General features: G+C 33.1%; 1 protein-coding gene across 1 annotated transcript; it reads left to right on the top strand.

The window, feature by feature from the left end:
* Positions 1-44: 44 nt before the first annotated feature.
* LOC128222624 (uncharacterized) lies at positions 45-26,333 on the top strand. The gene is made up of 18 exons (XM_052931714.1): positions 45-145; positions 226-501; positions 1,093-1,158; positions 3,562-3,768; positions 5,077-5,127; positions 9,277-9,514; positions 13,182-13,282; positions 14,111-14,188; positions 14,947-15,327; positions 15,964-16,347; positions 18,340-18,696; positions 21,386-21,440; positions 22,425-22,498; positions 22,831-22,897; positions 23,702-23,751; positions 24,362-24,395; positions 25,099-25,145; positions 25,547-26,333. Exons 1-18 carry the CDS (start codon positions 139-141, stop codon positions 25,591-25,593), a joined length of 2,520 nt encoding a protein of 839 aa, XP_052787674.1. The 5' UTR covers positions 45-138; the 3' UTR covers positions 25,594-26,333.
* Positions 26,334-27,555: the final 1,222 nt, after the last annotated feature.

The following is a 27,555-nucleotide window of genomic DNA, read 5'->3' as shown; positions in this document are numbered from 1 at the left end:
ATTTTTCTCACGTTTAAGGTTCTTCGCTCTGGTAAACAACAGATAGAATACGAGTTTTTAAATGCATTGCAAACAGAAGGAGGGGAGGGTATTCAATTTGCGAAAGAAGTGAAGCAATCATCAGTTTCTAGTGAGAAAATGAAAGGTAGGCATAGCTTTGGTCGTTTATTAAATGTTGCATAAAATATCTTCTTTATATTTATAAGTTTATTATTTCTGTTGTAGCATTTGAAGAATTGCAAAGGGAGCGGACTCAGTATCATATCAGTGAAGATAGGCTGCCAAACGTCTGCTTTCATAGTTTTGAATTTGACCTTGTTAATGACCATTTCTTTTCAAGACTTCTCTTCAGCTACAAAGAACATTCCGACATTGAAGAATCCAACGCAAAAAGTTCCTTGTTTTTCGAAACATTTCGTAAATGCCAGAAACCCATCTTTGATGAATTAAAATGCATTTGCGATGCAAATGACATTTTCCTTGATGAAAAAAAACTACCAGGTATATAATTTATTTATTTGATAGACAAATAACATGCACGCAATCAGATGTGAAAAAGCCCTAAGAATAATTAATATGTTATTTTTGCAGGTTATATTTTACTTGTTAATAAAGACACAAGCAATTACATAATCCATAACGTATGTTCATTGCATGACCAACTGTCTGAGATTAGAACATTTTTGTTAAATATACAAGTGTTCCGTATAAAACATACTTATGTTATTCACATTAGTAAGGGTATCTTACAATGCGATGTAGGCCTCAGATGTTTTATTTGAACAACTTGGTAAAATACCATCACCAACATTTGTTTTTAACCAGCCATGGATAAAACTATTTACTCACTAAGATGGTAAAGGCGTAAGTCTAAAATTATGTTTTAAATGTTGTGGTATATCGAGAAGGTCTTGATTTGAGCTAAACTGCACTGACAATAAATCTGTATTTGTTTAAAGCGTTTGGCCACCTTGACTCATATTCTAACAAGAAAACTTTTTTATGTTTATACTTTAAGATACAGGGGCTAGTTCATTAACCAATACTTTAAATATACCCTTTTATTTAGGTTCATTTTTTTCATTTTTTTAGATAATAGTACAATCACTGATGTCATCATTGACGAGCCTTCTACTCCATCCTCATTACAATCAATCGGTAAGTGCATTCAAGTATTATTATTTTTTTATTGATAATTTTGAAATGTTAGAAGACCAAATAAATTGCCAAAAGTGCAGAATTAAATCTCATAATGATCTTATTTTTATGAATATGATTGAACAAAAAAAAAAAAAAATCTACGTCGAAAAATCTTCCTGGAAAAGGTTGTTTTGTACTACAGAAAAAAATGTAAGTGTTACAAAATAAAGCTGTAAAGCTATAAAAATCTACGTCGAAAAATCTTCCTGGAAAAGGTTGTTTTGTACTACAGAAAAAAATGTAAGTGTTACAAAATAACCAACTGACATCGACAAATAAAATTCCACGGACAACCCGTGTAGTAAAAACATGAATATTAAACCTGTTAAACGCAATTTAAGGGCTCATACAAGATACACAAACGTATAAGCACCGTAATGAAACCAAACAATTATTAAAATAGCTAACAAAATACACGATGGAATACCGCCTTGGGAAGGTCAGAGAAACACTGTAACAGTTCACTGTAACACTCATTTAAATGGGGTTTAACTGGTTAGTACGCGCATAACCTCACACATGTATGGTATTAATTACACCTTTGCTTTAATTGTAATTAACATACAGTTTAGTATTAGTTTTTAATATGTGTTATAACCTGCTTTTGGTTTCATATAATCGTCACGTATTTTTTGTATAGCACATGTGTAATATGGAGTTGGTCAATTCACTTTGGTCAGACAATATATCACTTCGCAACTTTGGGTACAATGTTATTGAAATAAATGCTTAATCGGTTATACATATAAATATTTTGTTTTGCTGATAATTTTTATCTTGCATAAAGTAGTTATTTTCTTTCTAAACGGTAAAAATAAAACGTTTTATTTCTTCTTAGTTTTATATACGCATTCATTAAGAAACTATTTCGGTATTTAAACAGGAATGACGTAACGGAATACAACAAAATGTATGATGTCATATATTAAGATGTGACACCATTATTATTATGGTAAACAGTAAATCATTCATGTTAAAATGTATTTCAACAATATTCATTCGTATTATAAACGGAATTAAATCGACCGAATATGAAGGTCGTTTTGAACTTGTTGTTTTGCTATTTTTCTGGGAAGAAGAATGTGATGAAACGAAATTGACATTGTTATCGTATAAAACACACTTTTATCATACTGGCGTCTCTGATTCCGTATCATGCGAATAACGTGCGCAGTCTCGAAATTACGATAGCCTTGCTAAAAAAGCGTGACAAAAAGCCTGTCAACTCTAAAATACAGAACATTATCTAGCTTTACTCACACTCCAGAAGCATGTAAATATACAGGAACTTGGTTCTTCAAAGAAACATGAGGATACGCACGAGGCAGAGTACACTTCCAATCTATCTACTAGACAACTAGTTGTTTGCCATTTTGAAGTTCATGAATTCTAGCATTATCATAAACATGAGCAGCTTGCCAATACAAATTGGAAGGTGAATTCGAGTCATCAATAGAAATAGCAAATGCCTCAGGAATTTCCCCCAATTCTGCATATAATGATAGTCAAACAATTCTACGAATGGCCATGTATCGTCTATAGGAAATTATTTAGTGAAAAATAAGGACCGTTTTTTTGTTGTTGTTTGTTTGTGCTGTGACGTCTAATAATTGTTTTCGTATTGGTGATTTGAAAATGTTGCTCTGATATAAAATTGCCTTCTTATTTTGCTCAGTAAACTGAATTCTGTAACTTCTGCCTTCGTTTCGCTGTCGTTGCCTCCGTTGACTTTAATGCTCAAAAGTATGTACGTGCAAGCCTTTCCGTATTTTGACATTTGAAAGATGGCGGTAAATTTAAATCAAATCGAAACCGAAAACTAAAAGAGGAATAATGAAATGGGCAGGTATATAATAAATGGAATATTACGATAACATGCTTTTCTTCCGAGGCCTGCATCACGTCTCGTTCGTATTCGTATCGATCTGCGGTCTCGACGGATACGTGTTTACACACCGAACTCTACGTGATACAGGTCACAAGAAACGCGACCTATCATAATATCCCTTATTTATCCAACTCATATATAAAATATATGTAAGTAAGCTGTCCAAATACTCCAAAACTTAATCGTTTCCTTATCTGGTTGAAAACAATATTTAATAACGAGTTATGACAGGTCTTACAGAAACGACAATATAGACGGCTGTGAGCCTCTTCATCGATACATACCCTTCGCGGAAGAGTCCAGGAGTCTCTTTAATGTTGTGGTGGAAACATAAACTCAGGATTCTAAAAACCTTTGTTTTGGCTTAAAAGGACGTAAAAACTGTTAAAGCAGTAACAATTTATAACATGTTTGTTCTAAATGTCACTTCAGTACAATAATGTGAATACAGCACTAACACTTTTTTCTGTCAGGAATTGAAACTATCCACGCGAACAAAGGATCGCTTGTAATGATCTTGAAACTTACGGAGGAGCACTCGCTTACAAATCTCAAAGACAAATGTGAGGATGGCAGCATCGGCGATGTCTTGATCGATCTATTACAGCGGAAAGATGTACGGGAACGACTGATTCGTGGCACGTACGATTTTAAAATGAAACTCCATGCAACTACAGAAGGTAATTACACGTGCTTGTTCATGTAAAGTACCCAACGCGTCAGTTTATTCGTAAAGCAAAATGGGATGTTTAAATTGGACATTGCATCGCAGTGTATAGCATACTGTAATTGATTACGTCGGTCAACTCTCTAATACAACAATCTAGGAACAACTCAAGATATTGTCGATGGCGTATATGACAATTGTGTTTAAAAAACGGTATCGTGATAATTGAGCTGTCATTTTTTAATCATAGGTGCTGATATGGCCTTCAAACTGAGGGGATCAAGTTGACATAAATAAACAAAGACCCTTGGTGAATTTTATATTTACAATTATAGCATGTTTGTCATCATGACAAATTTCGAATGGACCGCCACAAATTTTCTAAGTTTGGGTGAAGTACTGTTATATTTAAAAAAACAGTTGCGGTCTTTTCAGACCCAATAAATGCTAAATTCAATTAATAGTTAAAACGACTTTTAATCTGTCTGGCCAATGTCCCTTTTTATTGTGGATAAATTAAATTACTAAATGGTAGAACTTTCCCCCTAAAATACAAGATTAAACAGAGTTTTTTTTAATTATGAAATTAAATTCATATCATATGGAACAATTTTTCCTAGATTTGTTGTGGACGAAGCATTGTTTCAGCACACGGCAATTTTAGTATTCTGTGTATCTTTAGCATGTGAATTCATTGTTCAAACAGGCTTACAAAATGCATTAAAACATACTCATTATAAGATCAAAGCTTAATTTTTCTCAATGTGAAGTGTCTACCAATTTATAAATAGATAAACCTCCTTATTCGAGCAAAAAGTGTCCCTAACCACTTTTACACTTTTACAAAACTAGTAATACATAAGTGACGGTTTTAAAAAACGTATCAAAATCTAAGTTTATCAAAAACATTTAAATTATGTATTTTTTTTCAATAGAATGTGTATTTACAATCTGTTTAAAATATGTCCAAAATTAAATGAACAAGATTACTGCAAGTAAAGCTAAGCATTACATTGAGGGTATACTATTTTGGTGTTTGCTACATTTTCTCACATTTTCTGAAGCTTAATGTGAGTAATGAAAAAGTCGTGATACGAAGATATAATCAATAGTTGCATTATTGAACTGATATAACGAGTTGATATCATTAATCTGAACCAAATGACATAACGTTAATTCAGGTTCACTTGTTTTGTGATTTTTGTTACAACTAAATATTAAATGATCAATTCTGTAAGTTATAAAATAGTGTTCACCCTTAACGTAACCTGAACCCTAACCCTATCTATCACACCATTTAACTTTAATATATATATTTCAGATGCCCCCTACGTTGAAATGAAGATTGAAGGAACCATTTTTGACAAGAAAGGTATGATCAAAAGTCTCATTAAATAATTATTTAAGATTCATGTTTAGCGAATTTTATAATCGTAAATTGAAGAATAACTCTTTAATTTAAAGCTGCACTCTCACAGTTCTGCCATTTTTTCCAACTTATTTATGTTTTGTCTTAGAAAGATTTTTTTAACTTAAATTTAAGAATCTGCGATCTATTTTTTATCAACAGTCTTATTTAACTGGTTTCCATGGATTTTCGCAAATATTGACTAGTTCCAATACAAAAAATAAAAAAGCTGTTTAAACGTTCAATCTGTGCGAGTGCAGCTTTTAACTTAATCCATTACAATTTATTTAAATTTCCATTGCCTTATTCAGGGATATTCTCACATTTTTATTAAACCAAAACAATGACACAAAACGAGCAATACTCTACATGGGTAAGTGTTAAAGTGTCACTGTTGTTGACAAGTATCAGTAAGAGTCATTGTTTTCTGAGAAAGATAACACAATATTTAGATTTATTTTCACATACAGTAACAACAAGGCACAAGAATTTCATTGAGTACTCCTTCTGTGTAAACGGTATCGTTTAGGTAAATGCACTAACCCGACACACAGTGCCCGACAAACAATTTCGAGTCTCATTCAGAGCGGCACACAAGCAAATTTTATGTACTGTCAAATCATCAGTGACCAAATCACACAAGTTATATTGTAATTTGAAGACAGCGTGTCGCTGATTACGAATATTACCGCCTTACATAGGGGAGGGAATTGTGTACTGGCCTCTGATTTAATCCCAAACGCATTAATATCCCTTACACATATTAATAGATACATAACGATTAAATTTTCAAAGTCTGTATAGTCGTTTGCACGATGTATGACATACATTTCAAGTATATTATTCCAAATTTGCTTTGATTGAAACGTTCCCATGCAAATATTATGAGAACTTTCAGATCATACTTTGCAAGAAGTTTTTGAACTTCAGGTACAAAACCAGGCGTTTGGTTATCGTATTGCACATATCATGTTAGTCTATTATTCAACTCATTTTTGGCTAGGTACTTGTTACATAGACTGCATAATTGTCAGAGGAACTGTAATTCATTGAAATCAATCAGAATTCTTATATTATCAACTGTACTTAAAATGTATCCGTAGAAGTGTTTCGTGGTCTTTTCAGACCCAATAATTGCTAGGTTCACTTGTGTACAATATTCTCATTTTTTCTCTCAATGAATTGAAAGACACTTAGTTTATAGAGTGTTTCGGGGCACGCATTGTCCTCGCACAATAAAAAGGGACAATGGCCAAAAATGTTTCTCAAAGTTTTACACAGGTTCTGCTTTATTCAAATAATTGCTTAAATAAGCATTACACATTAAGACACTAACGTGCAAGAACATACATTCGCCTAATACAAATGACGCCATCACCCATAACAGGCCGTCAATATAAAAGCTGTACAGTTCAATAGGGTGATTTTAACATGGCATGTACATTTGAAAGAAGATCATGCATTGATTAGATGTCACCTGAAGCTGTATACCCACTATTTTGTCATCTTCAATACAAAGTTTCGATATATAATTTTACAAATGTTTGTGCCACATTAGCGCTACGCCATTTGTATTAATCTATCTGGAACTCAATAAGTATAATATGCCCTTGTTACATATGAAAACAAAACAGTATTCGGAAAGAATGCGTTTTGTAAAAAAAAGAATTATATAGAAACAACCAGTGTTCCGCGAGACCACACATGTCCGCCCTATTTTTGTGCAATAATTCAGTAAAGTAAGACACATTGAAAAATATCCACGTTTTATTACACGTAACAGTATTTAAATAATAATAAATAGACACAACCAGTACATTATGAAATCTTAAATGTTGTAGTTTATCATGCTATGTGTAGATATCAGTCTATTTCGTGCATTGTGGCCAAAAAACTAAACTTATTTGTCTAAATGCCTAAGTTGGCGGGTGAATGTCTATAATTTCCAGTATGCGCATCATGGTTTCATCTGTTAATAGTGTGTGGATTCTGGCGATCTTCCTTTCTTGTCCAATGTCTTTAAAAGTTCGTTTGTGTAGGACGAAAGCGTGGTCTCAGGACCGTGCGACTGCAAACTTCGTTTCCCCTCTCAAACTGATGAGCGTTCTGGGTCACCCCTTGCTTACATAAAATGAAGCATTGGTCCAAAACCAGTGTTAAACACGAAATCCCATTTGGAAGCTGCCTCAACGTTTAATTTTATCACATTTTTATTAGATTTCTACTAATAAGAAATATACGCCCATGTGTCACGGATGGAACATGAATGGTGACATAAGACGCCAATACATCCACTGTTATTGAGCGACAGTAGCGGCCTACAAAGTATTGTAAGGTTGTACGTCGTCTAGACGTAACAAAGTCTATATCGTCTGCCGTAGCACATTCAGTGTTGGGAACAGTTACCCTCACCGGATTAGGATATGTTTTGATGATGCGTCGTTGTATGCACCATTCATACCATAGAGAGTACGACGTCGCGACTGGACGTTATTTCCGGGTAGCCTGACGATGCTGTTGGTTACCTGGGTCGACATGGCACATATATTTTCTGATTCACAATGGCCGTTGGGTGCGCCCCATCCGCCTATTAAGACATTGTTTCTTGTGTTTCCAGAGTGATGTTACGCATGCCCGGAACTGCCGGGTTTTTTTCAGTTAGGGTCGGGCAATGGTTGTATCTTTGAAAAATTGAACACCTAAGCTATCAAGGAACTGTTACACTTACAAAACCCTGCTTTGTAGCTAATAAAAGTTACTAACCACAGAGGCAAGCATCCCCTTGTCATTGTATGGATTTTAGTTCAGGTTAGATACGCAAGTAGAAAATGTTTCGGCATACTCTGTCAGTGTTTCTTTGATTCCAGTGGCACATTACACACCTTTTCTTATTTGGCCACCTCTGAGTATATCATTAGTTAAAATTGTTTGCTTGCCTTGTAGCACATCTGCCTGTAACGCTGCAGTGGTGTCTTTGAAACAGTTTCATAGAAAACGGTTCGTTATGATTATCTCTAGCAGCCGTTCTGGCTAAAGTCTCTGACATCGAGCGTTTGGATTGATTAATAAGCTCATACCCCTAACCCTCGAAAACAGCAAATAACTCATGAAGGCCATTTCCTATTTCAACGTACGGTTTTTCACCTCTGCGTATTTGGACTCTTAGTTTCAGCTAAGCGCCCTCCTGATATGGAACGTTATAATGCACTTTCATAATGTCATTATACAACATTGTCTGGTAACCTCGTTGCATGCGTATTCCCGTTAATGTCTGGAACATGCCTCAAGCCAAACATTATATTGTACTCTTTATAATATATGGCCACTTGTAAAATTTCATACATATTAATCTCCTTATCGGTGTCCTTAATAAGTGGGCTATCTGGACAGTTAAGGTCGATGGATAAATTATCCGCCCTTAAACGCACAAACGGTACTTTAATCTCTGTATTATCCCTACGGGCTCAAACTCCACGGCATCACCGTTATCCATTGATATCCAAAATTATATAACAATCCACTATATTGAATTGTTAAAAAGGTTCACTATCAAACCGCCAGTTTAATATAAACAAAGAATACATTAAAAATTCAATCAAACTATACTTTTACTACAGATACGTCACTTTTACACTAGTTTATCTTCAGGTTATAGCACAATTATCAATAAAAATCCTTAGATCAATTCCTTAGAAACATGATTTAGCAAAAAATGTCTCCATAAACTCAGCGCTAGTAGCATCTCACACAATTGCATTCGAGTGGTCAAGGTCAAAGACAACAATCTTAAGAAAACTTTAAAACGGTTGTTCTTCGACATAAAACTCATTGGTAGGTTGCACTTGACTAACATGATGTGGAAAGTATGTCAACGGTTAATGTAAAGTCCAATAATTTATGAAAACATTGTCCTTACAATAACTCGAGAACTGTTTGACACCATGATATTTCAGCGGTTGATTGCCGTTGACCAGATGCCAACCAAATAAAAAGATAGGTTAGTACGTCTAAGGTCAGAGATCACATCATTCCGAAAACATTTTGTTCCTGGTTTTATTACATATGTATTAGCAGTATTTTATTGTTTTACTGCATTTGTGGTTTTATTTCTAGAGCGAATGTGCAAACATCGAACCGAGAAAGACTCAACCGCATATTCTTCCACCAACCTATCTCGAGAGCACCCACGCCACATTTGCGAAGAGCTTGAGATTTCTGATCATTTGTTGGATATCTTACATGAGAAAAATCTTGTTCCACTTGACATAGCCCGCAAACTTCGAGTAAAAGTTAACAGGAGGGATAAAATACATGAGTTGCTTCGCCATTATAACGCATGCAAGGAAAAAGGGTATGAACTATAATTGTTTTTAAACCTTGTTCCCTCTTGGGGTCAAAATAAAGTGTTACTAAAATTCGCGTGTTTCCGAACACCGCTTAAACGTGCAGCAATCTGAATCAGTACAAGGTACGTTAAGACTTAATGTCGCTTTAAATCTTTCCAAACAATTGAAGATTCAATGTCTGTTTTCCATTTTTATGTTACGGACGGAAATAGTATATTTTTGTACTCATAAAGCCGAAAGGATCGAAACCAATTAAATGTAGGTAGGTTTTGGAGGATTTGAGGGCTTAAACACTGATTATAATTAGTCTAATATATCTTAATAAATCTAACAACTTGATCTGAATTTTAATATGTATTCATGCATAAGGAATTAAACATATTAGAGAATCAAGAATTAGCGAAACAAAAAAACATAAGGAAGACATTGCGGTCTTAGTCATACCTGGTTGTTCAATGTCGCCGAATTCAGAACGCATTGGAATACATAGTTTAAAGTAGAACTGAACCGTATCTGACAACTAATTATCACATAACGGTGTAAAAGATTGATAATTGTTAAGTTTCATACACGATACTATTGGGTATAAATCATTTTCTTTAGCTTGTAGTTTTGTAACAAATTGCCAAATTACTCTTCCTCATTTTCTAAAAAAAACGACTGACTTGCTTCCTTTTGTGTTGCTGTACATAGATGCTTCCCTTGGTACTGGCTTTTGCTTTTGATTGAGAGAGTGGAGATGAAACACGAACAAGTCGTGTTTGCGATAATTCAGTAAACACATGGATTTTCCGAGTTTTTTTTAATCCAATGGCATGGTTTATCACCAAAATAACAAGTGATTTCGGAATATTGAAGTGATGTTTGTAATTTGAAATTAAAAAACAAAATAGCCGATCAATATTTTCAACCAAGCCAAACAGTTTTCAAATAACGATAATTCCTTTGTTGCTAAAGTCTGAATACATGAATAAAGAAGTGTTCTAGTTCCAGCATAATATGCAGGGACGTTTGAAGACAAGACAAAACTAATCTGCCTGCAATCAAAAATTGAGGACAATCTGCTAATGAGGATAACGTTTCTATGAAATGAAAGGCTTTCTTTATACTTCGGCTTGACTGAAGAGTAACATCCCTAAATTATAAAATAGCCATAAAATAGACGATTTGCTTGTCAAAGGTTCTGAAGGTCAACCAAATTTATTAGCAAGGTTTACAAGATATAACCTGAACAAATATTTAAAGTCATTTAGCAGAAATATCAAACGTATGCATCTAAGCAATTCGCAAAAAAAATCTAAATGTTAAATTCGCAAAGAAGCGCATATGTTGATAATTCGTAAGAACTTCATGCTGGTTTTGACAAAGGCATTTATTCTCTAGATAGAAATTTGCAAATTGGTGATAATTACTACAAACATCTGAACATGAATAGTATGCCATGAATGTACTATGCACTGGCAGTTCCAAACCAGTGCATTTGTAGTCTATGGGATGCTTTTTCACAATCTGCGATTCACAAAATCTGACAGAGATATACAAATAAATTTGAGTACAATTTGTATAAGTATATTTCTTGGCGAGTGTAAAGGAGGTTCATCCCGACCCAAGCGTAGGGTGTTTTTGCGGAAACGAGGGGTCGCAAAAAAGGCGCGGGTAGGGATGAAACGGCGTGGTATGCTCAGTTAATTGAAATACCTTGCTAGTGCTCTTTGGTAAGTTTACTTTGATGTAAAATGCAAGAGGTTTCTTGATAGGTCTTTAATTAATGGGCGAGGGGTGACATGTGTGTGTACCCATTAAAGCACATGGGGTAACTGTTAAAGTGATCATACGTTTGAGCACACTTTTTCCTCACAGATTTTCTGTTATTGTGGATTGCCTTTGATTAAATAATGATCAAATTCACTCACCTTTATTACTCTCCTTTTATCATCTAAAGTAGAGTGCAACACAGCATACCATTTAATATGCTTGCTTCAAACAGCCAAACGGAAAAAAATATAATGGAATGCTGGTAGTTCCAAATTCCTTGTATCAAAAACACTCAATGTACAAATCGTTTCAACCTGCTGTTTTCTTTTTCATACAACCTGTCCAAAGTCATCGCAAGTAATACTATGGCTATGCATTTTTAATAGTAATTCAATCCATTTCAACCAGCTGCTCTAACATACGAGCACCATTGCAAAATTTTAAGATCGTCTTCATTTCATAATCGCTTATGTTGTGCTACTGACTGATATAGAGTCTGTCATTTACGGTTTCTGCCAAGGCCTCAATTTTAAATGGCTTTTTCAAGCAAGGAAAGTAACACCAGTATGTTCATCGCAAGTTTACAGGCTGACTACATAATGGACAATTGCATATCACCATTCAAACCGACACCGAACATTATGTATGTTAAGTTCGTTTTTAATATGTTGACGATATCACAAGCCCAGAAATATCTAACATTTTCGGGAAATTAAAGCAATGCATTGTGGTAACTGGTTCGATGCATTGTGGTACTCGCTAGGCATGCGCACTATAAAAACAAAGGGAGACAACAAAGTATGCACACATTTCTAGGTCATTAATTCATCTAGCAACCATAGGATGGGCAGAACAGAGGCCGGATTCCGTGGAAACGATAGACCGTATAAACGAAAAACTTGGTGTGTTAAACTTGGACACGTTTAGTAGAAATTAAGAAATATAAATTATGGTTCAGTTTATTTTTAAAGATTAATGTAAACACGCAAAAACACTGTTATGACAATACAAAATACATACTTACAAGTTCCATTAACTTTCAAAGACTTGCCTGGACATCTTTTAACAAATAAAGGCTCGTCTTCATAATTTTACAATGACTACACAAGAAAAATATTTATATTCATACATTTTGTAAACCATCAGTGCGATGTACCTGATGGTGAATTCATTGACCGTCCTTTCAACAGAAATGAATTGAATAACACTTTCTGATTTCTCGATTGTGATAGGCAAGTGGAAGATAGTCATCAATCTTCCATTTGCATCTTGTTGCTTCAATGAGTGTGAACGCAGTGAAAAGTTTTTACAAATGAAATAATTTAATATTGAATTCACGTTTAAAAAAGTGTATGAACTAGTCGTAAACAACTGATGTCAGTAGTCATATCTATTTTATTCTACAGGAGCAGGTAGGAAATTTATAAGTTGAACTTATACCAAATGCAGACAATTTTGGTTTGGAAAGGATTTACAAATATAAATGAACTTGTGCCTTTTATGCAAAACTATAAATTATTAAATTCTTTGGAGCAGTTAAACGCGAGCTTATGTTTGATATTCGGACATATTTTATCATATCAATTGTAAAAATACAATAAGTATAAACAATAAAACACAAGAATGATAACAGAAGAATAAGTATAAAGACATCATTTAATTGGATAACAAAAAAGGATGATCGAAGTGACTCTTTAGCGGATTTTTTTTATTACATTCGATTGACTAGCAGTTACTATCCCAGACTGCCTTTTACTGTTTCTATGACCCACTTAGCGAGATGGTGTCTCCGTACTCAAAAGGCATGACAGTCATAAACTGCAGTTCGTATCCAATTTTAGACTTACATTTTAATACATTTCTAAGAAATACTGTAAATAATTTATGTGCACGCCACATTTCATTCTTTTTTTCCAGATTCAGCACCCTTTCTAAATATATACAAATGGAACGAGAGTTGAGGGGAAAAAAGGCATATCCACTTAAATTGTTTGAAGGAAAGTTTCGCACAAAATATGGTAAATTAGCAAATACTATTACTTTAAGTGGGAGCATACTGTTTCCAATATTCCAGTTAAAATTAAGCTACTGTGATCAATACGTGTCTCTTGTCCACTGTCCGTTGTCAACATCTGTCTTCGTTTTTCGAAACCACTTTGCTCAAACGTTAACAGGAACATTTAGGCATTGGTCTGTATAAACAGGTCTCAAATGGTTGCCAAGGGCAAAACGTGATCTTGGCGTCAAACTGGCCGCCTACGTACCATTTTGATAAAGACTGATAAAGATTGAAAATCTGTCTATATCACTGAATGAAGGAACGTTAAATGTTTTGAACTAACTTACGCATAACAAATGTCTATTCGTAATTAGTAAAATACTGAATGTTAAGTAGATTCCAAAACACTTCTTATACTTGAGCGTGTATTCTATATGTTAGGGCGAATGTTAGAATTTAAATTTAAATTTCGTTGGCTGCATGAATTACTTCTTGGTTTTATGTACATTTTTACAAAGTTCACATTCCTTAATTATATTACAAAACCAAAAAACGATATTGTAACAAAGAATATCTTACAATAGGCTTGATATGTTGTTGAAGTTATACATTAACGTATATCTCCTGGTAAAAAGTTGATGACGTACTGCAAACATTCGGGTTCACACCTAACCATTTCCGTTCAAGTTGTCTAATGTTTATTTTCTTTGTTTCAATCAGTTGAGGATTCCCACCTATACTGAAAGAAGATATGAAATAAAACGTAAATTTGTTTTTATCAAAGAAACAAACCTTTAGCATACGCATGTTTAATAGTAAAACAGCTATATGAATTAAATGACTTCAGATGGAAGCTGCTCTAGAATTGTTCATATAGGACTTTTTGATTCCTGGGCTTTGTCTAGTGTTGCTGAACAATCAACAGGTAAGGCTATCGTCTTCAAAGTATCAGTTCTATAAAATATAAAGACAGTGTATACTATATATTGTGGATTTATGGTGTTTTCTTCTTATTTGCGAATGATGTGGGTTCAAGTGAATTCAATTCGATATTTTTAAATACGTTTTATATTTTCAACGATGTCATCAGACCCATAACACATTGTTGATTAGTGTTGAAGTTAACGTCTCAAAACTATTCATATTGTCAAAACACTTCTCCGTTTTATCAAATATTTATTGATATTCTGCTTGCATTCAAACAATGCGATCAAAAATATTTCGGTTTTATGAATATAATGTGTGTCAGATAATTACAATACTAACAAAAAACAAACGATCAAATTCAATTATTCAAATACTGTAAGAAGTGACATAAATAAATTGTGAGGGAGACCTTTCCAAATAATGTGTCTCTTGTTTAGTGTTTAATGCCTATTCCATTTTTCTCTAATAGTGTCTTTGTTTACTGTTCCTGCAGTATTCAGGTTTTTTATATTCACCTACTGGTTACAAATAAACTTCTTTTGGAAAAAACAAGCAATCACCACAAAGTCATGTAAAATTGTTGATTGTTTCATGCATTTTGGAACCTGGAACTGTTCCTAATCGTGTAGAAAGAAAAGTATTGTTATATTTTTTAACTAAATTATGTTCACAAAAGAACTAAGCAGTGCATCAAATTATACAGTTGTAATGTTGTTGATTAATATTGAATGCTAAAATGTCGTTGTTGTTATACAGGTCGCAGTGAAACATTACAAGGAGCTGTACATTTAGTCTACTGTGAAAACGACATTTTAAGTACAAGACAATTCTTAAAATGTTTTGCCATGTCCGGATTGCAGTGTCATGCCACTGAAATGACATGTATTCAAAAGATATATTCGAATGACTCGTTTGTCATTGTGATACCTTGTAGCTCACATCATGATCATTGGCAGGAAGATGATGGTTTGTTCAATGTGCCCTACCCTTTCGAAGTCGCAGTTATTCACGATGATGAATCGAAGAACGACGCGGTCGTTGATTGGCTTAGCAAAAATGTTCGAATGCCATACAAAGTTCATCATGTAAACCTCAGCGACATGTACAACCAGACAAGTTTTGATCACTTTATTTATGGTAAAGATTGGTCAAATATTTTTTTTGATATACGTAAATGTTTTGCAAAACTGTATGGGTGCACAGAACATCACATTCATTATATTACATATTCCACTTTCAAAACGTGAAAAAACGTGATCAAACATTCGAAAACGATCAAGAGACAACTTTGAAATAGCTGTTTTTATTGAGTAAACTTAGTCGTGGCCACAGGTTACTTATTTTTGGCCTTAAGTTACTAGGTTTTGGACTTAACATACTATGTTGTGGCCTCAAGTTACTAACTTGTTTCATAAATATTAATAGTGATATTACCTTTGCGCCATCGTTCTTAAGACTGAGACTGTATACATATACATACATATACATAAAGAACTATGTAGGCAAACATTGCACGTAAAGTTTGGAAATAATTACTTAGATGAAATCAACATTTCGTTATATTTTATAAATGTTGTAAATGTGTATAGTATTTTTAGATAGTTTGTTAACATCACTTGTTTTAAACCATGTATACTCGCCTCAATTGGATGAAAAACTCTCAGTTGGTCTTTAAGGACGGTATGTGGAATACATAGTATTATACAAACTAGAGGGATAATAATGTAAATGTTTGACTAAAACTTTAAAATATTGTGTCCCTTGTGTTTACAGAACTGAACAGTTCAAAAGGACTTGATGAGCGACACGAAAACATCATTATTCGACATTTAAAAGGAAGTTATGAATATGACAACAAAATATACTCAGAGGTAGTAAAACAGGGTCTCCGATGCAGAATTGTTTCGGATATATCCGAAGAAATGCGATTTGAAGAACCGAACACGGTAAAATGTGTTGTTCTCCATCAAGGCTTTAACTCTTACAATGAAAGGCTAATGAGTAATTCAAGGAAGGTATGGCATATATTGTTAATTGACAATGACAAAATGGCTGTGAAGCACGTGCATACGATGATGATAGGTTTGCGGTACAAATTGCACGCTATCAATCTTCAGGAATTTATGTGGTCTCAAAACCCTCTGCAGCAGTTGACAGGTTTGTATTATATATTAACAACTACATCATAATATTGGATAATGTTGTTTCTCAAATCGGGTTACGTTGATAAATTGTTGCAATAAGGGTTTTTATTATTGTAAATGATTTATATAACTTACGGAACCTGACTATCTGTCTTACTTCCATTTTCCATTTCAATAAACAATATTGGAATCTTAAACAATAGGTGTTCTGCACAAGAACATATTTTCTTCAACGAGTGATAATGTAAAGTTACAATGTGCATTACAATTTAAGGTTAATGCTGCTTTAATGTATTTAGTTGTTATATGTATAACATAACGGAATGATATTCATATAGACTAAGAGAGCTATTACATTGAACGGCCAGACAAATTTGCCATGCAAAAATATCGACGTTCGCTAAATTGTTTAGTGCAGCTTTGCGACTCTCGCAACTTCTGAGTGTTTAAAAATATTCATACAGATGCCACAGATCAGCACAGACATGACATATACAAAGCAGAAATGTCACAGATGCATCAAAATGTATCATTAACAAAGGCAACACTCTTTGAAACAAAGTTACCTGGGGACTTAAATTAGTTTATAAGTGCTCTACTTCACTCTTACTACACTTATTATTCATGATTGTATACAAAAAGTATACGTCCAACTTTAGCATACATAAGCTAAAAGGCAATACAGTATGATGTAAAAATATATTTACAGTTATTTCAAGAAGTCAACAAGCAAAAACAGTGCACGAAAGAATCATACATCTAAAAAGCACCATTCAGTAATTTTAAGGTTTGACCATAGTTTGATAAGAATTTATCTCTTGAAAACAGGAGGCAAAACAAATAGAAAAAAAGAATAGAAAATAAATACTTTAAGGCATGTCAATTATCCTTTGTTGATTGTTCAAGCAAGCATACAGTATAAGCAGTACTGACTGGCATTATGTAAGAATACCGGGAATCCAAAGACTGTTAAAACGTACTAACCAGTACGATTGTTGAACCTATATATATATTTATAAAACCTTTATTTATTCCATAAAAATCAATACCAAATATACTGTTGACAGTAGTATTACAATTAATTAATATAGCAATAATGTTAAATATAGGAAATTCAAATGGTCGGTATAATATAATATCTAAAATACAGCCTTGGGATATGTGGTAGTATAATGACCGTCCAGTCTGCCCATAAGAGGAATTGACCTCGTCTATCGCGTCAGTCCATTTAAACTCTCGCGGACTGGTGGGTGTGTATTCAAGAAATATTGCACACCACTGATAATCATATGCCATTATAAAAAACGGCAATTCAGCCCACGAAAGTTTATTTGACCCGAGGCTAAAGCCGAGGTCTTTGCACCTTCGGTTGCTGAATGGCCTGTCACAAGCCGCACATTGTACTTTTATGACGTCAGCGATCAATATAATATTTTTGGCCAGGTCTGGGCCGGCCCAATTATAGAAAAGACCTCTGACGTCATAATATTTGATTTCATATTTAAATGCATTACTTCACGGACGATCGACTCAGTGTATACAAAGAAAGCACACATTTATGTAAGGTATAATATGATACTATCTGCACCTCAGTGATGTTAAATAGTGTTTAGAATGCAAATTCAACATTTGACAATATTTGAAATTGTGTTTAATAGTTATATGAAAAGCTACAGAAACAAGATACTCACATAAAACTAAGTTAAACAAATGTCTTTAAAATGTTTATTTTTTACCTCTTGAATTATTGATAAACGGAACCTGCGAGTTTTGTCAAGTTGTTTGTGACCAGTAAATGATCGCTATTGTGTTTAATATTAAGACATTTTCCGCAAAGTAATTGAATACTGGTTTAAACTAAGCGCATGCATTTTCAGTGGTAGGTCGCCGTCGCTTAATTTTGTTAATGGAAATATATCAAGACTGCACCAAAACCTATCATTGTCGTCCAAATTTAACTTATCATAGAACGATACTGTAGTGTCGCCACATTCTATACTTTTAGATATTCCGATAAGAAATAAAGACGGCACAGCTTGCGAAGTTTGCATTTGTTTTGATCTTCCATTTGTGAAATACGCCAATATTGTGTACAAAGGACTGGAAAGTATCGGGATTCGATGTATATACGCCCAAGAATTGTTTCCTGAAATGGATTGTCAACGTAATAGTGGCGTATGGCTAGAAATTGTACAGTGCAAAGATATCGAATCGGATTCGGAATATGTTAGCAAAGAACGGTTGCACGTGTGTGTGATCGACAGTGCTTCCAAAAAGGCTATCGCTCCAATCAACGATCATTCGATTTCAATATATCCTGAGGATACAAAGTGGCCTCACAAAGTGAAAGCTAGGCTTGCAGGTGTGTATATTAATGTCTTCATAATTGTCTGCTAAGTAATATAGACAATGTTTGTGTTTACAAATACAATTTATTCCATGAATAATAATGCAAACATGTAGGGGTTTTTTACTTAACAAAATTTCTTTGCAATTTTTGTCAAGATACAAGTACAGATTGGATTTGTTTTTATATATACATATGTACATTAAATTAAAAATGCAAGGAAGGTATTACGTAAGGTGTCGTCTTGTGCAGACAGTAACATTTTTCGGGATTATTAAATCATGACTTTTAAGCATTGTTTGTTAACGTCAGAAGTATTTATTTTCATATCGTCGTGCTTATGTTTGTGTTAAGCATGAACTACACGTTCTGATTTCGTTCGTTATCAGCGTCGTCGGTGTCAAAAAGTGTCTTCATGACTGATGTGTACATAAGTCATGATCGGTAGAAGTTGGTTTTTTTCAAATTTATTTACCAAAACATACATTGTAATGTTTCGCTCAGTTATTTTAAAGCTCTCCAAAACTATATTGATATAGTTCCACAAGAGATTTTATTTTTTACTGAATTTCAGTGCACGTATTTGATATTGTCTGCACGTTATCTCCAGAATAACGTGGGACTGTTTTCTTTTTGGAACGGCGCAGATTCTGAACAGCTATTTGCCTTACTGAAATGATTTTCTTCTTTTTTTTAATCGCATTTAAGATAAGTGACTATTATAATAATAAAAGTAATAATAATAAAATAATAATAATAATAATAATAATAATAATAATAATAATAATAATAATAATAATAATAATAATAATAATAATAATAATAATGATAATAATAATAATGAGAATAAGATAATATTAATAATAATAATTATTATTATTATAATAATAATAAGAATTATAATAATAACTATAATTGTAATAATACTAATATCTTAATAAAGAGGTATTTATACACACTATGACATAATTACAGATTCAACCATAAAACATCATATTTACAATGTGAACATCTATCAAAACAAATGCAATTGTTAAATCATAAAACATCTGCAGTGTACTTATTTATTGGTAAACAAGAACTATTGATGATTTTAATATAATTATTTTATACATATCATGTTTAATTAACATAACAGTTAAAGTCATTTCAATATACATAATGTACACGCCGAAATACACTCAATAAAACACAACAATTTATTAAACAACAGTAATTTCAATCTTTATCATAATAAAAATATAATATACCTTTTTGTAACTAATGATAAGCACATTTTAAGAGGTGCACTTTGTACTTATGCTTGAGTGATGGCCATCTTTTGTGTGCAGATCTCTACTTCTACATTATTTGTTATGCAGCATCATCTGATACTGTAATAAGCAGGCGCGGTATCTGACAAAAAGCTCCGATTTTAGACAGCTGACTGATGGTCATATTGGATAGATAGATAGATAGATAGATAGATAGATAGATAGATAGATAGATAGATAGATAGATAGATAGATAGATAGATAGATAGATAGATAGATGGATGGATGGATGGATGGATGGATGGATGGATGGATGGATGGATGGATGGATGGATGGATGGATGGATGGATGGATGGATGGATGGATGGATGGATGGATGGATGGAGGGATGGATCGATAGATAGATGGATCTAGATAGATAGATAGATAGATAGATAGATAGATAGATAGATAGATAGATAGATAGATAGATAGATAGATAGATAGATAGATAGATAGATAGATAGATAGATAGATAGATAGATAGATAGATAGATAGATAGATAGATAGATAGATAGATAGATAGATAGATAGATAGATAGATAGATAGATAGATAGATAGATAGATAGATAGATAGATAGATAGATAGATAGATAGATAGATAGATAGATAGATAGATAGATAGATAGATAGATAGATAGATAGATAGATAGATAGATAGATAGATAGATAGATAGATAGATAGATAGATAGATAGAGCGCGCATCAAATACCATTTTGTTTAAGATAAATGGAAATTAATTAGCTGGAAGCATTACTTATTTGAACAAATTAATGTACCGTCATTATGATTTCGCATTTGTCAATGTATGTCACCGTCTAATCACCGGTGCAATTCTTCTATACAAGTAAAAATACAAGCGGTTTCTAAATAAGTTATTCCAGCTCATGGAATACTTACTCCATAACCTTTGGGTGAGTTTGATTGATATATAGATCAACGCTCATCAGTATAATAATGATTGATAGCACAACAACTTCAGCTACATTCGACACTCATGTATGTATTCCGTGCATAGGTTTCATAAATCAGCACACTCATATATCAATTAAATTTAATTTAATTCATGAACAATAAATGATCGACATACAACCGTTTTGAGATACACACGGACTTAATATCACTTTGCTGTGATATACATAATTCACATTCAAATATCGCAGAAGTATAACATTGTTTTAACTTTTTGTGTTTTTTCTTAAACAACGTCAAAGTAGTCCCAACAATCAAAGGGAAACCTGCTTCGTCGGGACTATTCCGTCATGTATATTGATCAGTTAGTGATATTACAATACATTTGACATGTGTTTATCGTTGCAAACGTTAATCGATGAAAAGTGTACGTATATCGAACGTATATTCACTTTCTTAAGTCAGTTTAAATAACACTTTGTTTTGTATTTATCAGCCTTTCAATCATTCGAGGGACCAGGGCCTCAATATTTACAAATGGATGATTTCTGGTGAGATTACATTCCCTTATGTTATCGCATGATCATTGCTTAAGTTATCGCATGATCATTGCTTATGTTATCGCATGATCATTGCTTTAAAACTAGAGGACATTTTTCAGCAGATAAAACATAAAGATTTGTTTAAACTATTAAGCATTCTTTTTTTGAACGACTAGTTTTTATTGAACAACATACTCTGTTGTAATATAAGAAAGTGTGTGAAGATTTGAACCATGAAACAAATTTTAATTGTTATTTTTTTTAAGGAGATACAGTCCAGACTCGCTATTTCGACGTCGGATATCTCGACTTTCCGATTGTGTTGACTTCTTTCTCCGGTCCCGAATTTATTCCATCTTATTCTACATAAAATAAATCTGCTTGTGTCGATTTTTCTATCTCATTTTTTTTCGCTATGTCGACCTCCTATTTCAGTCCCTGTGGTCAAATTTCACACGTTTCCCTTGTTCATTATGGCGAACAATAGGTCGAACTAGGTGCGAAAATATTCCTGACTTGCGGCATGTCTCTAAACTACCGTGCGTATCAAAATAACAACCTGTCATAATTGGAGGTTATTTGATAAGTGTGAATAATAACAGTTGTTTGTTTATGTTTTTGATTTAAGAGACATTTAATGTACAAGAGACCTTTTTTGAAACGCACGGGGACGCAGGTGATATCATGGGAAAATTCCACAACAATGAAAGTTACGTGACGAAGATATTTATCTACACTGCATGTAGAAAGCAAACATTTTTAAACCAATTAATTGAATTGTATTAAGTAAATTTGACACAAATAAATCTTCTTTTTTCACTTTATTTTTCAATAATACGTTTCCTGTTATCACGACGGTTATATGTAACAGGACCGTTTAATTGCAGAAGTCGGACATCGGACATAAATTGAACTCAGATATGTTGGGTTTGGTAGGTTATTTTTTATAATTCGGATGTGTCGAATGTTCGTTATGTCGACTTTTTTCCCTAGGTCCCGAGAAAGTCGACTTCACGAGTTGACACTGTATATAAGCAGCAGTGAAGACGAGGAAAAGCGAACACCGGGTTGGTAAAGTTTTTGAATCATTCTTTTAACTATTCAACATGTGTATGATTGACGCGCTTACACAGGAATTTTTCAGTTCAAAGTAAGTAAAATGTTAATTTTAAAAGTTTCGTATTGTCGAGTGACCACTCAACAAATGTCAACCGATAAAATGATCAAAGCATGAATGCCAGATTGTTATCTCACTATATAGAAGTGGCCTGACTCGGCATTCCTTTGCAAGGATGTCAGCAAATGGCTTCATGTATGATTATGAATGTTGCCGTACATTCCTTTTCTACATTCAGTAATATTACGTACTATTTCAAATAATGTGTTTTATATTTCAAAGGCTTCCAATCAAGCGAGAAACCAAAGCATCAGAATTCGCCATCGGAGAAAATGTTTGCCCAATTGCGGTGAGATCACATACGTTTTTGTTAATGCGCTGTTTTGTTGAAAACTAATGTACATTTTTACACAAATAATACATAATGTTTGATTTAAACGATTAAATATCATGTCTGTTGTTTTGAACGACTTGCATTTTGATAAATAATATACTGCTATTGGTTTAAACAGTATTTATTTGATAACAAATTAACATTTACAACATACACAATATATACGATTGAGGAGAAAGCCATTGGCTTGTATGAAACCTCTTTTCTAACATACTGTTATTATACTTTACTTTATCCGTTTAAACACCAAACGAACAACAGTCGAGATGACAAAAATGTGCATTGACGTGTACAAGGCCCATAGATTTATAAGTGAAAATAAGTATTTGCCTTGATTAAAAAAGCATACAAAAACAGATGTTCTGGCATTTTCAAAATCATAAAATACATAATGCCATGTTTCGATTGTATGTGGTAAGAGATAAAACAAAAGTCCTCTGAATGTGATAGTTAGTCATATCAACAAGATACTCAGATTTTGTAAGATATTATACCGAAGAAGTAAATTATTATAGCAAAAATCAAATATGTTTAAACAAACAACAAAGGCATAACAACGAAAGTAATTGTTCGAATATATGGATTTATTCAAACACTTGCGTATCCCTCTACGTGTATTTAAATCGTGTTATGCTATTTTCTTGCCGAACAAAAATATTGTTTATTTTAGATCATTATGCTTTAAATCATGCTAAGCGTAAGTAAAGTGATTGAATGTCTGAACACCTAAACAACATTAATGTATTATATATATTTAAGGAGGCGTATCAAAAGCAAAAAACACAAGGAAACACGATCTTCTTCATCAAGTTTGTATAGTTTTTGAATCCTTTTTTAACTATTTAAATGTGTCAGGATAAACGCGCTTATAAGGATGTTTCTACTTAAACATCTTTGTTATTGTTATAAAGCGAATACGATTAAAAGCTGAATACAATTATAAACATACTATTCAAATCCTCTGTTAAAATATTTGTGCCATTACTCACGATGTCGCATTGTATAACTCTATTGTTATATGTGCCGGTTTACCGGAAGTTATCTCATTAATGAGTTTTGCCACTTAAGCAGGTGTGCCAATCATGAATAATTGTGAAACTGCTATAACTGTTGAGAAGTCAAGACAGAAATGCCATAGTTAAATGTTTCTATTGGAAGTTCCATATTGGAGATTGACTGCCAAACAAATGTCATTTGATAAAAATGATCGAATCATGAACCCCAAAACACTATCGCACTGAATGGGAGTGTCACGACTGGGCATTCCTCTACAATTGGTCTAATACACATGTACATGGTTTTGAATATTAGCCGTCCATTTTTTCTACATTTAGCATAAGTACGTATATTGAAAGCATTTCAAATACTTTGTTTTATATTCCAAAGCCTACACTTTATTTCATGAATTGACGTATCAAGGATTGACATCGAGGCGAGTGTCGGACACATCAAGGTGAGGTCAAAAATGCTTATACTAATGCACGGTTTTTGGCTTTAAGTGAGTGAACTTTTTTCCACAGTAATTACATAATGCTTGTTTTAAAAGGAGTTAGTCTCGTTTTTTTCGTGCTTACAATTAGTTTATTAACATTTTACTCTGCCATAATAATTAATACCTTATCCATTTAATCGGCCAAAACAAAGTCAAGTCGTGGTAACAAAACTGTGCCTTGACTTGTAAAAGGTCATTTGAGTAAACCAAGGTATTGGTAAAAAAAAATATTTACAACTTTCAATATTTATATAAAAAACTACCGAAGCAAGTCAAGTAGCCAAAAGTTTAAACCTAAACCCCGTTTAAGGCACAAGTTATTTCAAAAAAAAGAAAAATACACAATACCTTTTAGGTTTTGAATGGAAATGTGTGTTGTTAAGATTAATATAATATTCCCCTGAACGCGATAGTAAGTCGTAAATTATAGATACTTAACTTGTGTTAGAAATTTTACCGAGGAAGAAAGGTCTTATAGCGAAACACGAATATGATCAAACGAACATTTCAGGTATATCAAACGACGGTGGTTGGTTGTTCGAATAACATTAATTAAATTAACTATTGCATGATGCGGATGCTTTTTAATACCTCCACGTGTGTTTATGTATTTGGCTCTTTGTTTGAACCCCTTAACAAATGTGTTGTATTATGTTAATAATAGGAGCGGTATCAGCATCAAGATGGCCGACGATGAATCTTCTTCAGCGGGTTTGTGTAGTTTTTTAATCATTTAAAAAAATGTGTGTGTCATGGTTTACGAGCTCTGAAATTTAAACTTTAACGAAGTTTTAATAATTATCAAGTTGATGATAAAACAAGGCAACCGAGCATACATAAACAGTTAATACCGTATATTTTTCACGAGACATTATCAGCAATGACACAAATTTGCACTCGATTTGATCTACAAATGTTTGTACTGTACATCAAATCGAGTGCAAATTTGTGTCGTTGATGACAATGTCACGTGGTGAATCTACCGTGTCAACTGTTCATGTACGGAATTATCTTATTATAGAGTTTTGGTTAATAAGAAGATCTGACCATAAAGCGATGGCCTTGCGAATTTATAGCCAATTTCAGTTGTATGCTTTATTCATTTTCAATAGATGCTGCTGATGGAAAGTTATCAACCAAGCGGTGTCCACTCATGTGAATTATTGGTGGGATACCAATATTGGTTGGATATTAACTGGCGGGATACCATAGGCGGTTTGATACTGACTGATGGGATACCATTGATTGTTAGATATTGACCTGTTGCATACCATTTATGGTCGGATACCATTGATTGTTAGATATTGACTGGTTGGATACCATTTTTGGTGGGATACCATTGATTGTTAGATATTGACTGGTTTGATACCATTTATGGTGGGATTTGGACTGATAGGATACCACTAATGTTTTGATATTGACTGGTTGGATACCGTTGATGGTTTGATTTTGCCTTGTGGGATACTTTTGATAGTTTAATATTGACTGGTGGCATAACATTTATAAGAAGATTTTGACTGTTGGATTAACTTTTTTGTCGGAATTAGTCTTATGGGGTACCATTGACTTGTTTGATACAATTTGATATTGACAAGGTGGATACCATTGATGGTTTTTACAGATTATTTACCATTTATGGTTTGATGTCATGTGTCTGTTGCTATTGTTTGTTGTTTTGTTTTTCATTGTATAATCAGTTTACTTAAACATGTTATATTGTTGTTAATAAGTTGTTATTTTGCTTATTAAATAGCAGTTCACTATTTCACTTACAATCAGTTCAATGTTTTTACTAATAAGTTTCAGTATTGACACTGATACGTTAATTCGTTAAAACTGAAAGGAAAAACAACAAAAGCAAAGTTGAAGTAAATGCTACTGCATTTATACAAACAGTGAATTCACAGGAAAATATTAATTTATCATATAAAGCGGTGATTTATCAACGAAATATATAAATATTTCACAGATTGAATCTGTGAAATATTAATATATTTCGTTGATAAATGACCGCTTTATATAATACATAATATATATTTCTAAAATTGAAATTGACTGTTTAATGAAGAATATTTTACACTAACTACATGAAAAATAATATATTCATTAAAAATGAAGAACCGATAGATTCATTTAAGGCATTTGTTTGCGAATCCTTCCCATGAGTGAATCTTTGCAATTGGAGGATTCCCATATTCAAAGTGAGAAAGTATGAACATTGGAAAATTCCAATTGGAATATTTGGTTAATGGGAAAACTCCAATTGGAGAATAAAGTTCAGTTTTAAAATGGGAAATTTCCAATTGGAAGGACATGTAGGATTTTGTAATGGGAACATGTAGGAAATGGGAATAAAGAAAAATATTGTCATATTTAAAGCATTAATTACCAAAAAGACACTTCTTACAATGTCCTTACCTGTCAACTGTCAACTTATCCATATTTCTCATCGCTGTTTTACTATACAATGGTTAGCATGACGTCTAACCATCGCATTGCTTCATTAACCCTGTATCAGATACTAGTACAATTTTTTATCCGATTGAAAAAAAGACAAACAAAAAATCCATCTTTCATCAATGTCACAAAAACGCTGTCGTTAAGCTTCATTACAAACATCTTGCCATTTAACCGATTATTTTCAAGGTTAAAGGCAACTAAAATTTGGTCAAGAATTAGCATTATTGAAGTTCTTTGAAGTCGAAGATATAAACTTTTTTACACTTCTATCTTTGTTAAAGACTGTTGCAGATTCTAGAAACAGACTATACTTTATAGCTTTACCCTTTTGCATGCAGAATATTCCTGGTCAGTCTGTTGGTGTACATTGCGTAGTATAGTTCATAATAAATAGTTAGAGCACACTTGTGTTTCTTATTTATTAAATCACATTAGTGAACATAGAACACGCACACTACAACAAGGAAAACAAAACAAAGACCACATGATTATGTTCATATATTTACACAAATTATTAAGGAGTCGGAGAGGTGATGGAGATATATTGTATGAAAAGGCTTAATTTGTGGTATTTATGGGTAAAAATAGTGAAGGAATGACTCGCCATACTGTCATTGTTTCATGTACATCGTGCTATATGAAATTATTCTCGTTCACCAGA

This window comes from Mya arenaria, chromosome 16 (assembly GCF_026914265.1).
Source record: "Mya arenaria isolate MELC-2E11 chromosome 16, ASM2691426v1".
Taxonomy (NCBI): domain Eukaryota; kingdom Metazoa; phylum Mollusca; class Bivalvia; order Myida; family Myidae; genus Mya; species Mya arenaria.
This window is presented reverse-complemented; position numbering and strand designations above follow the sequence as displayed.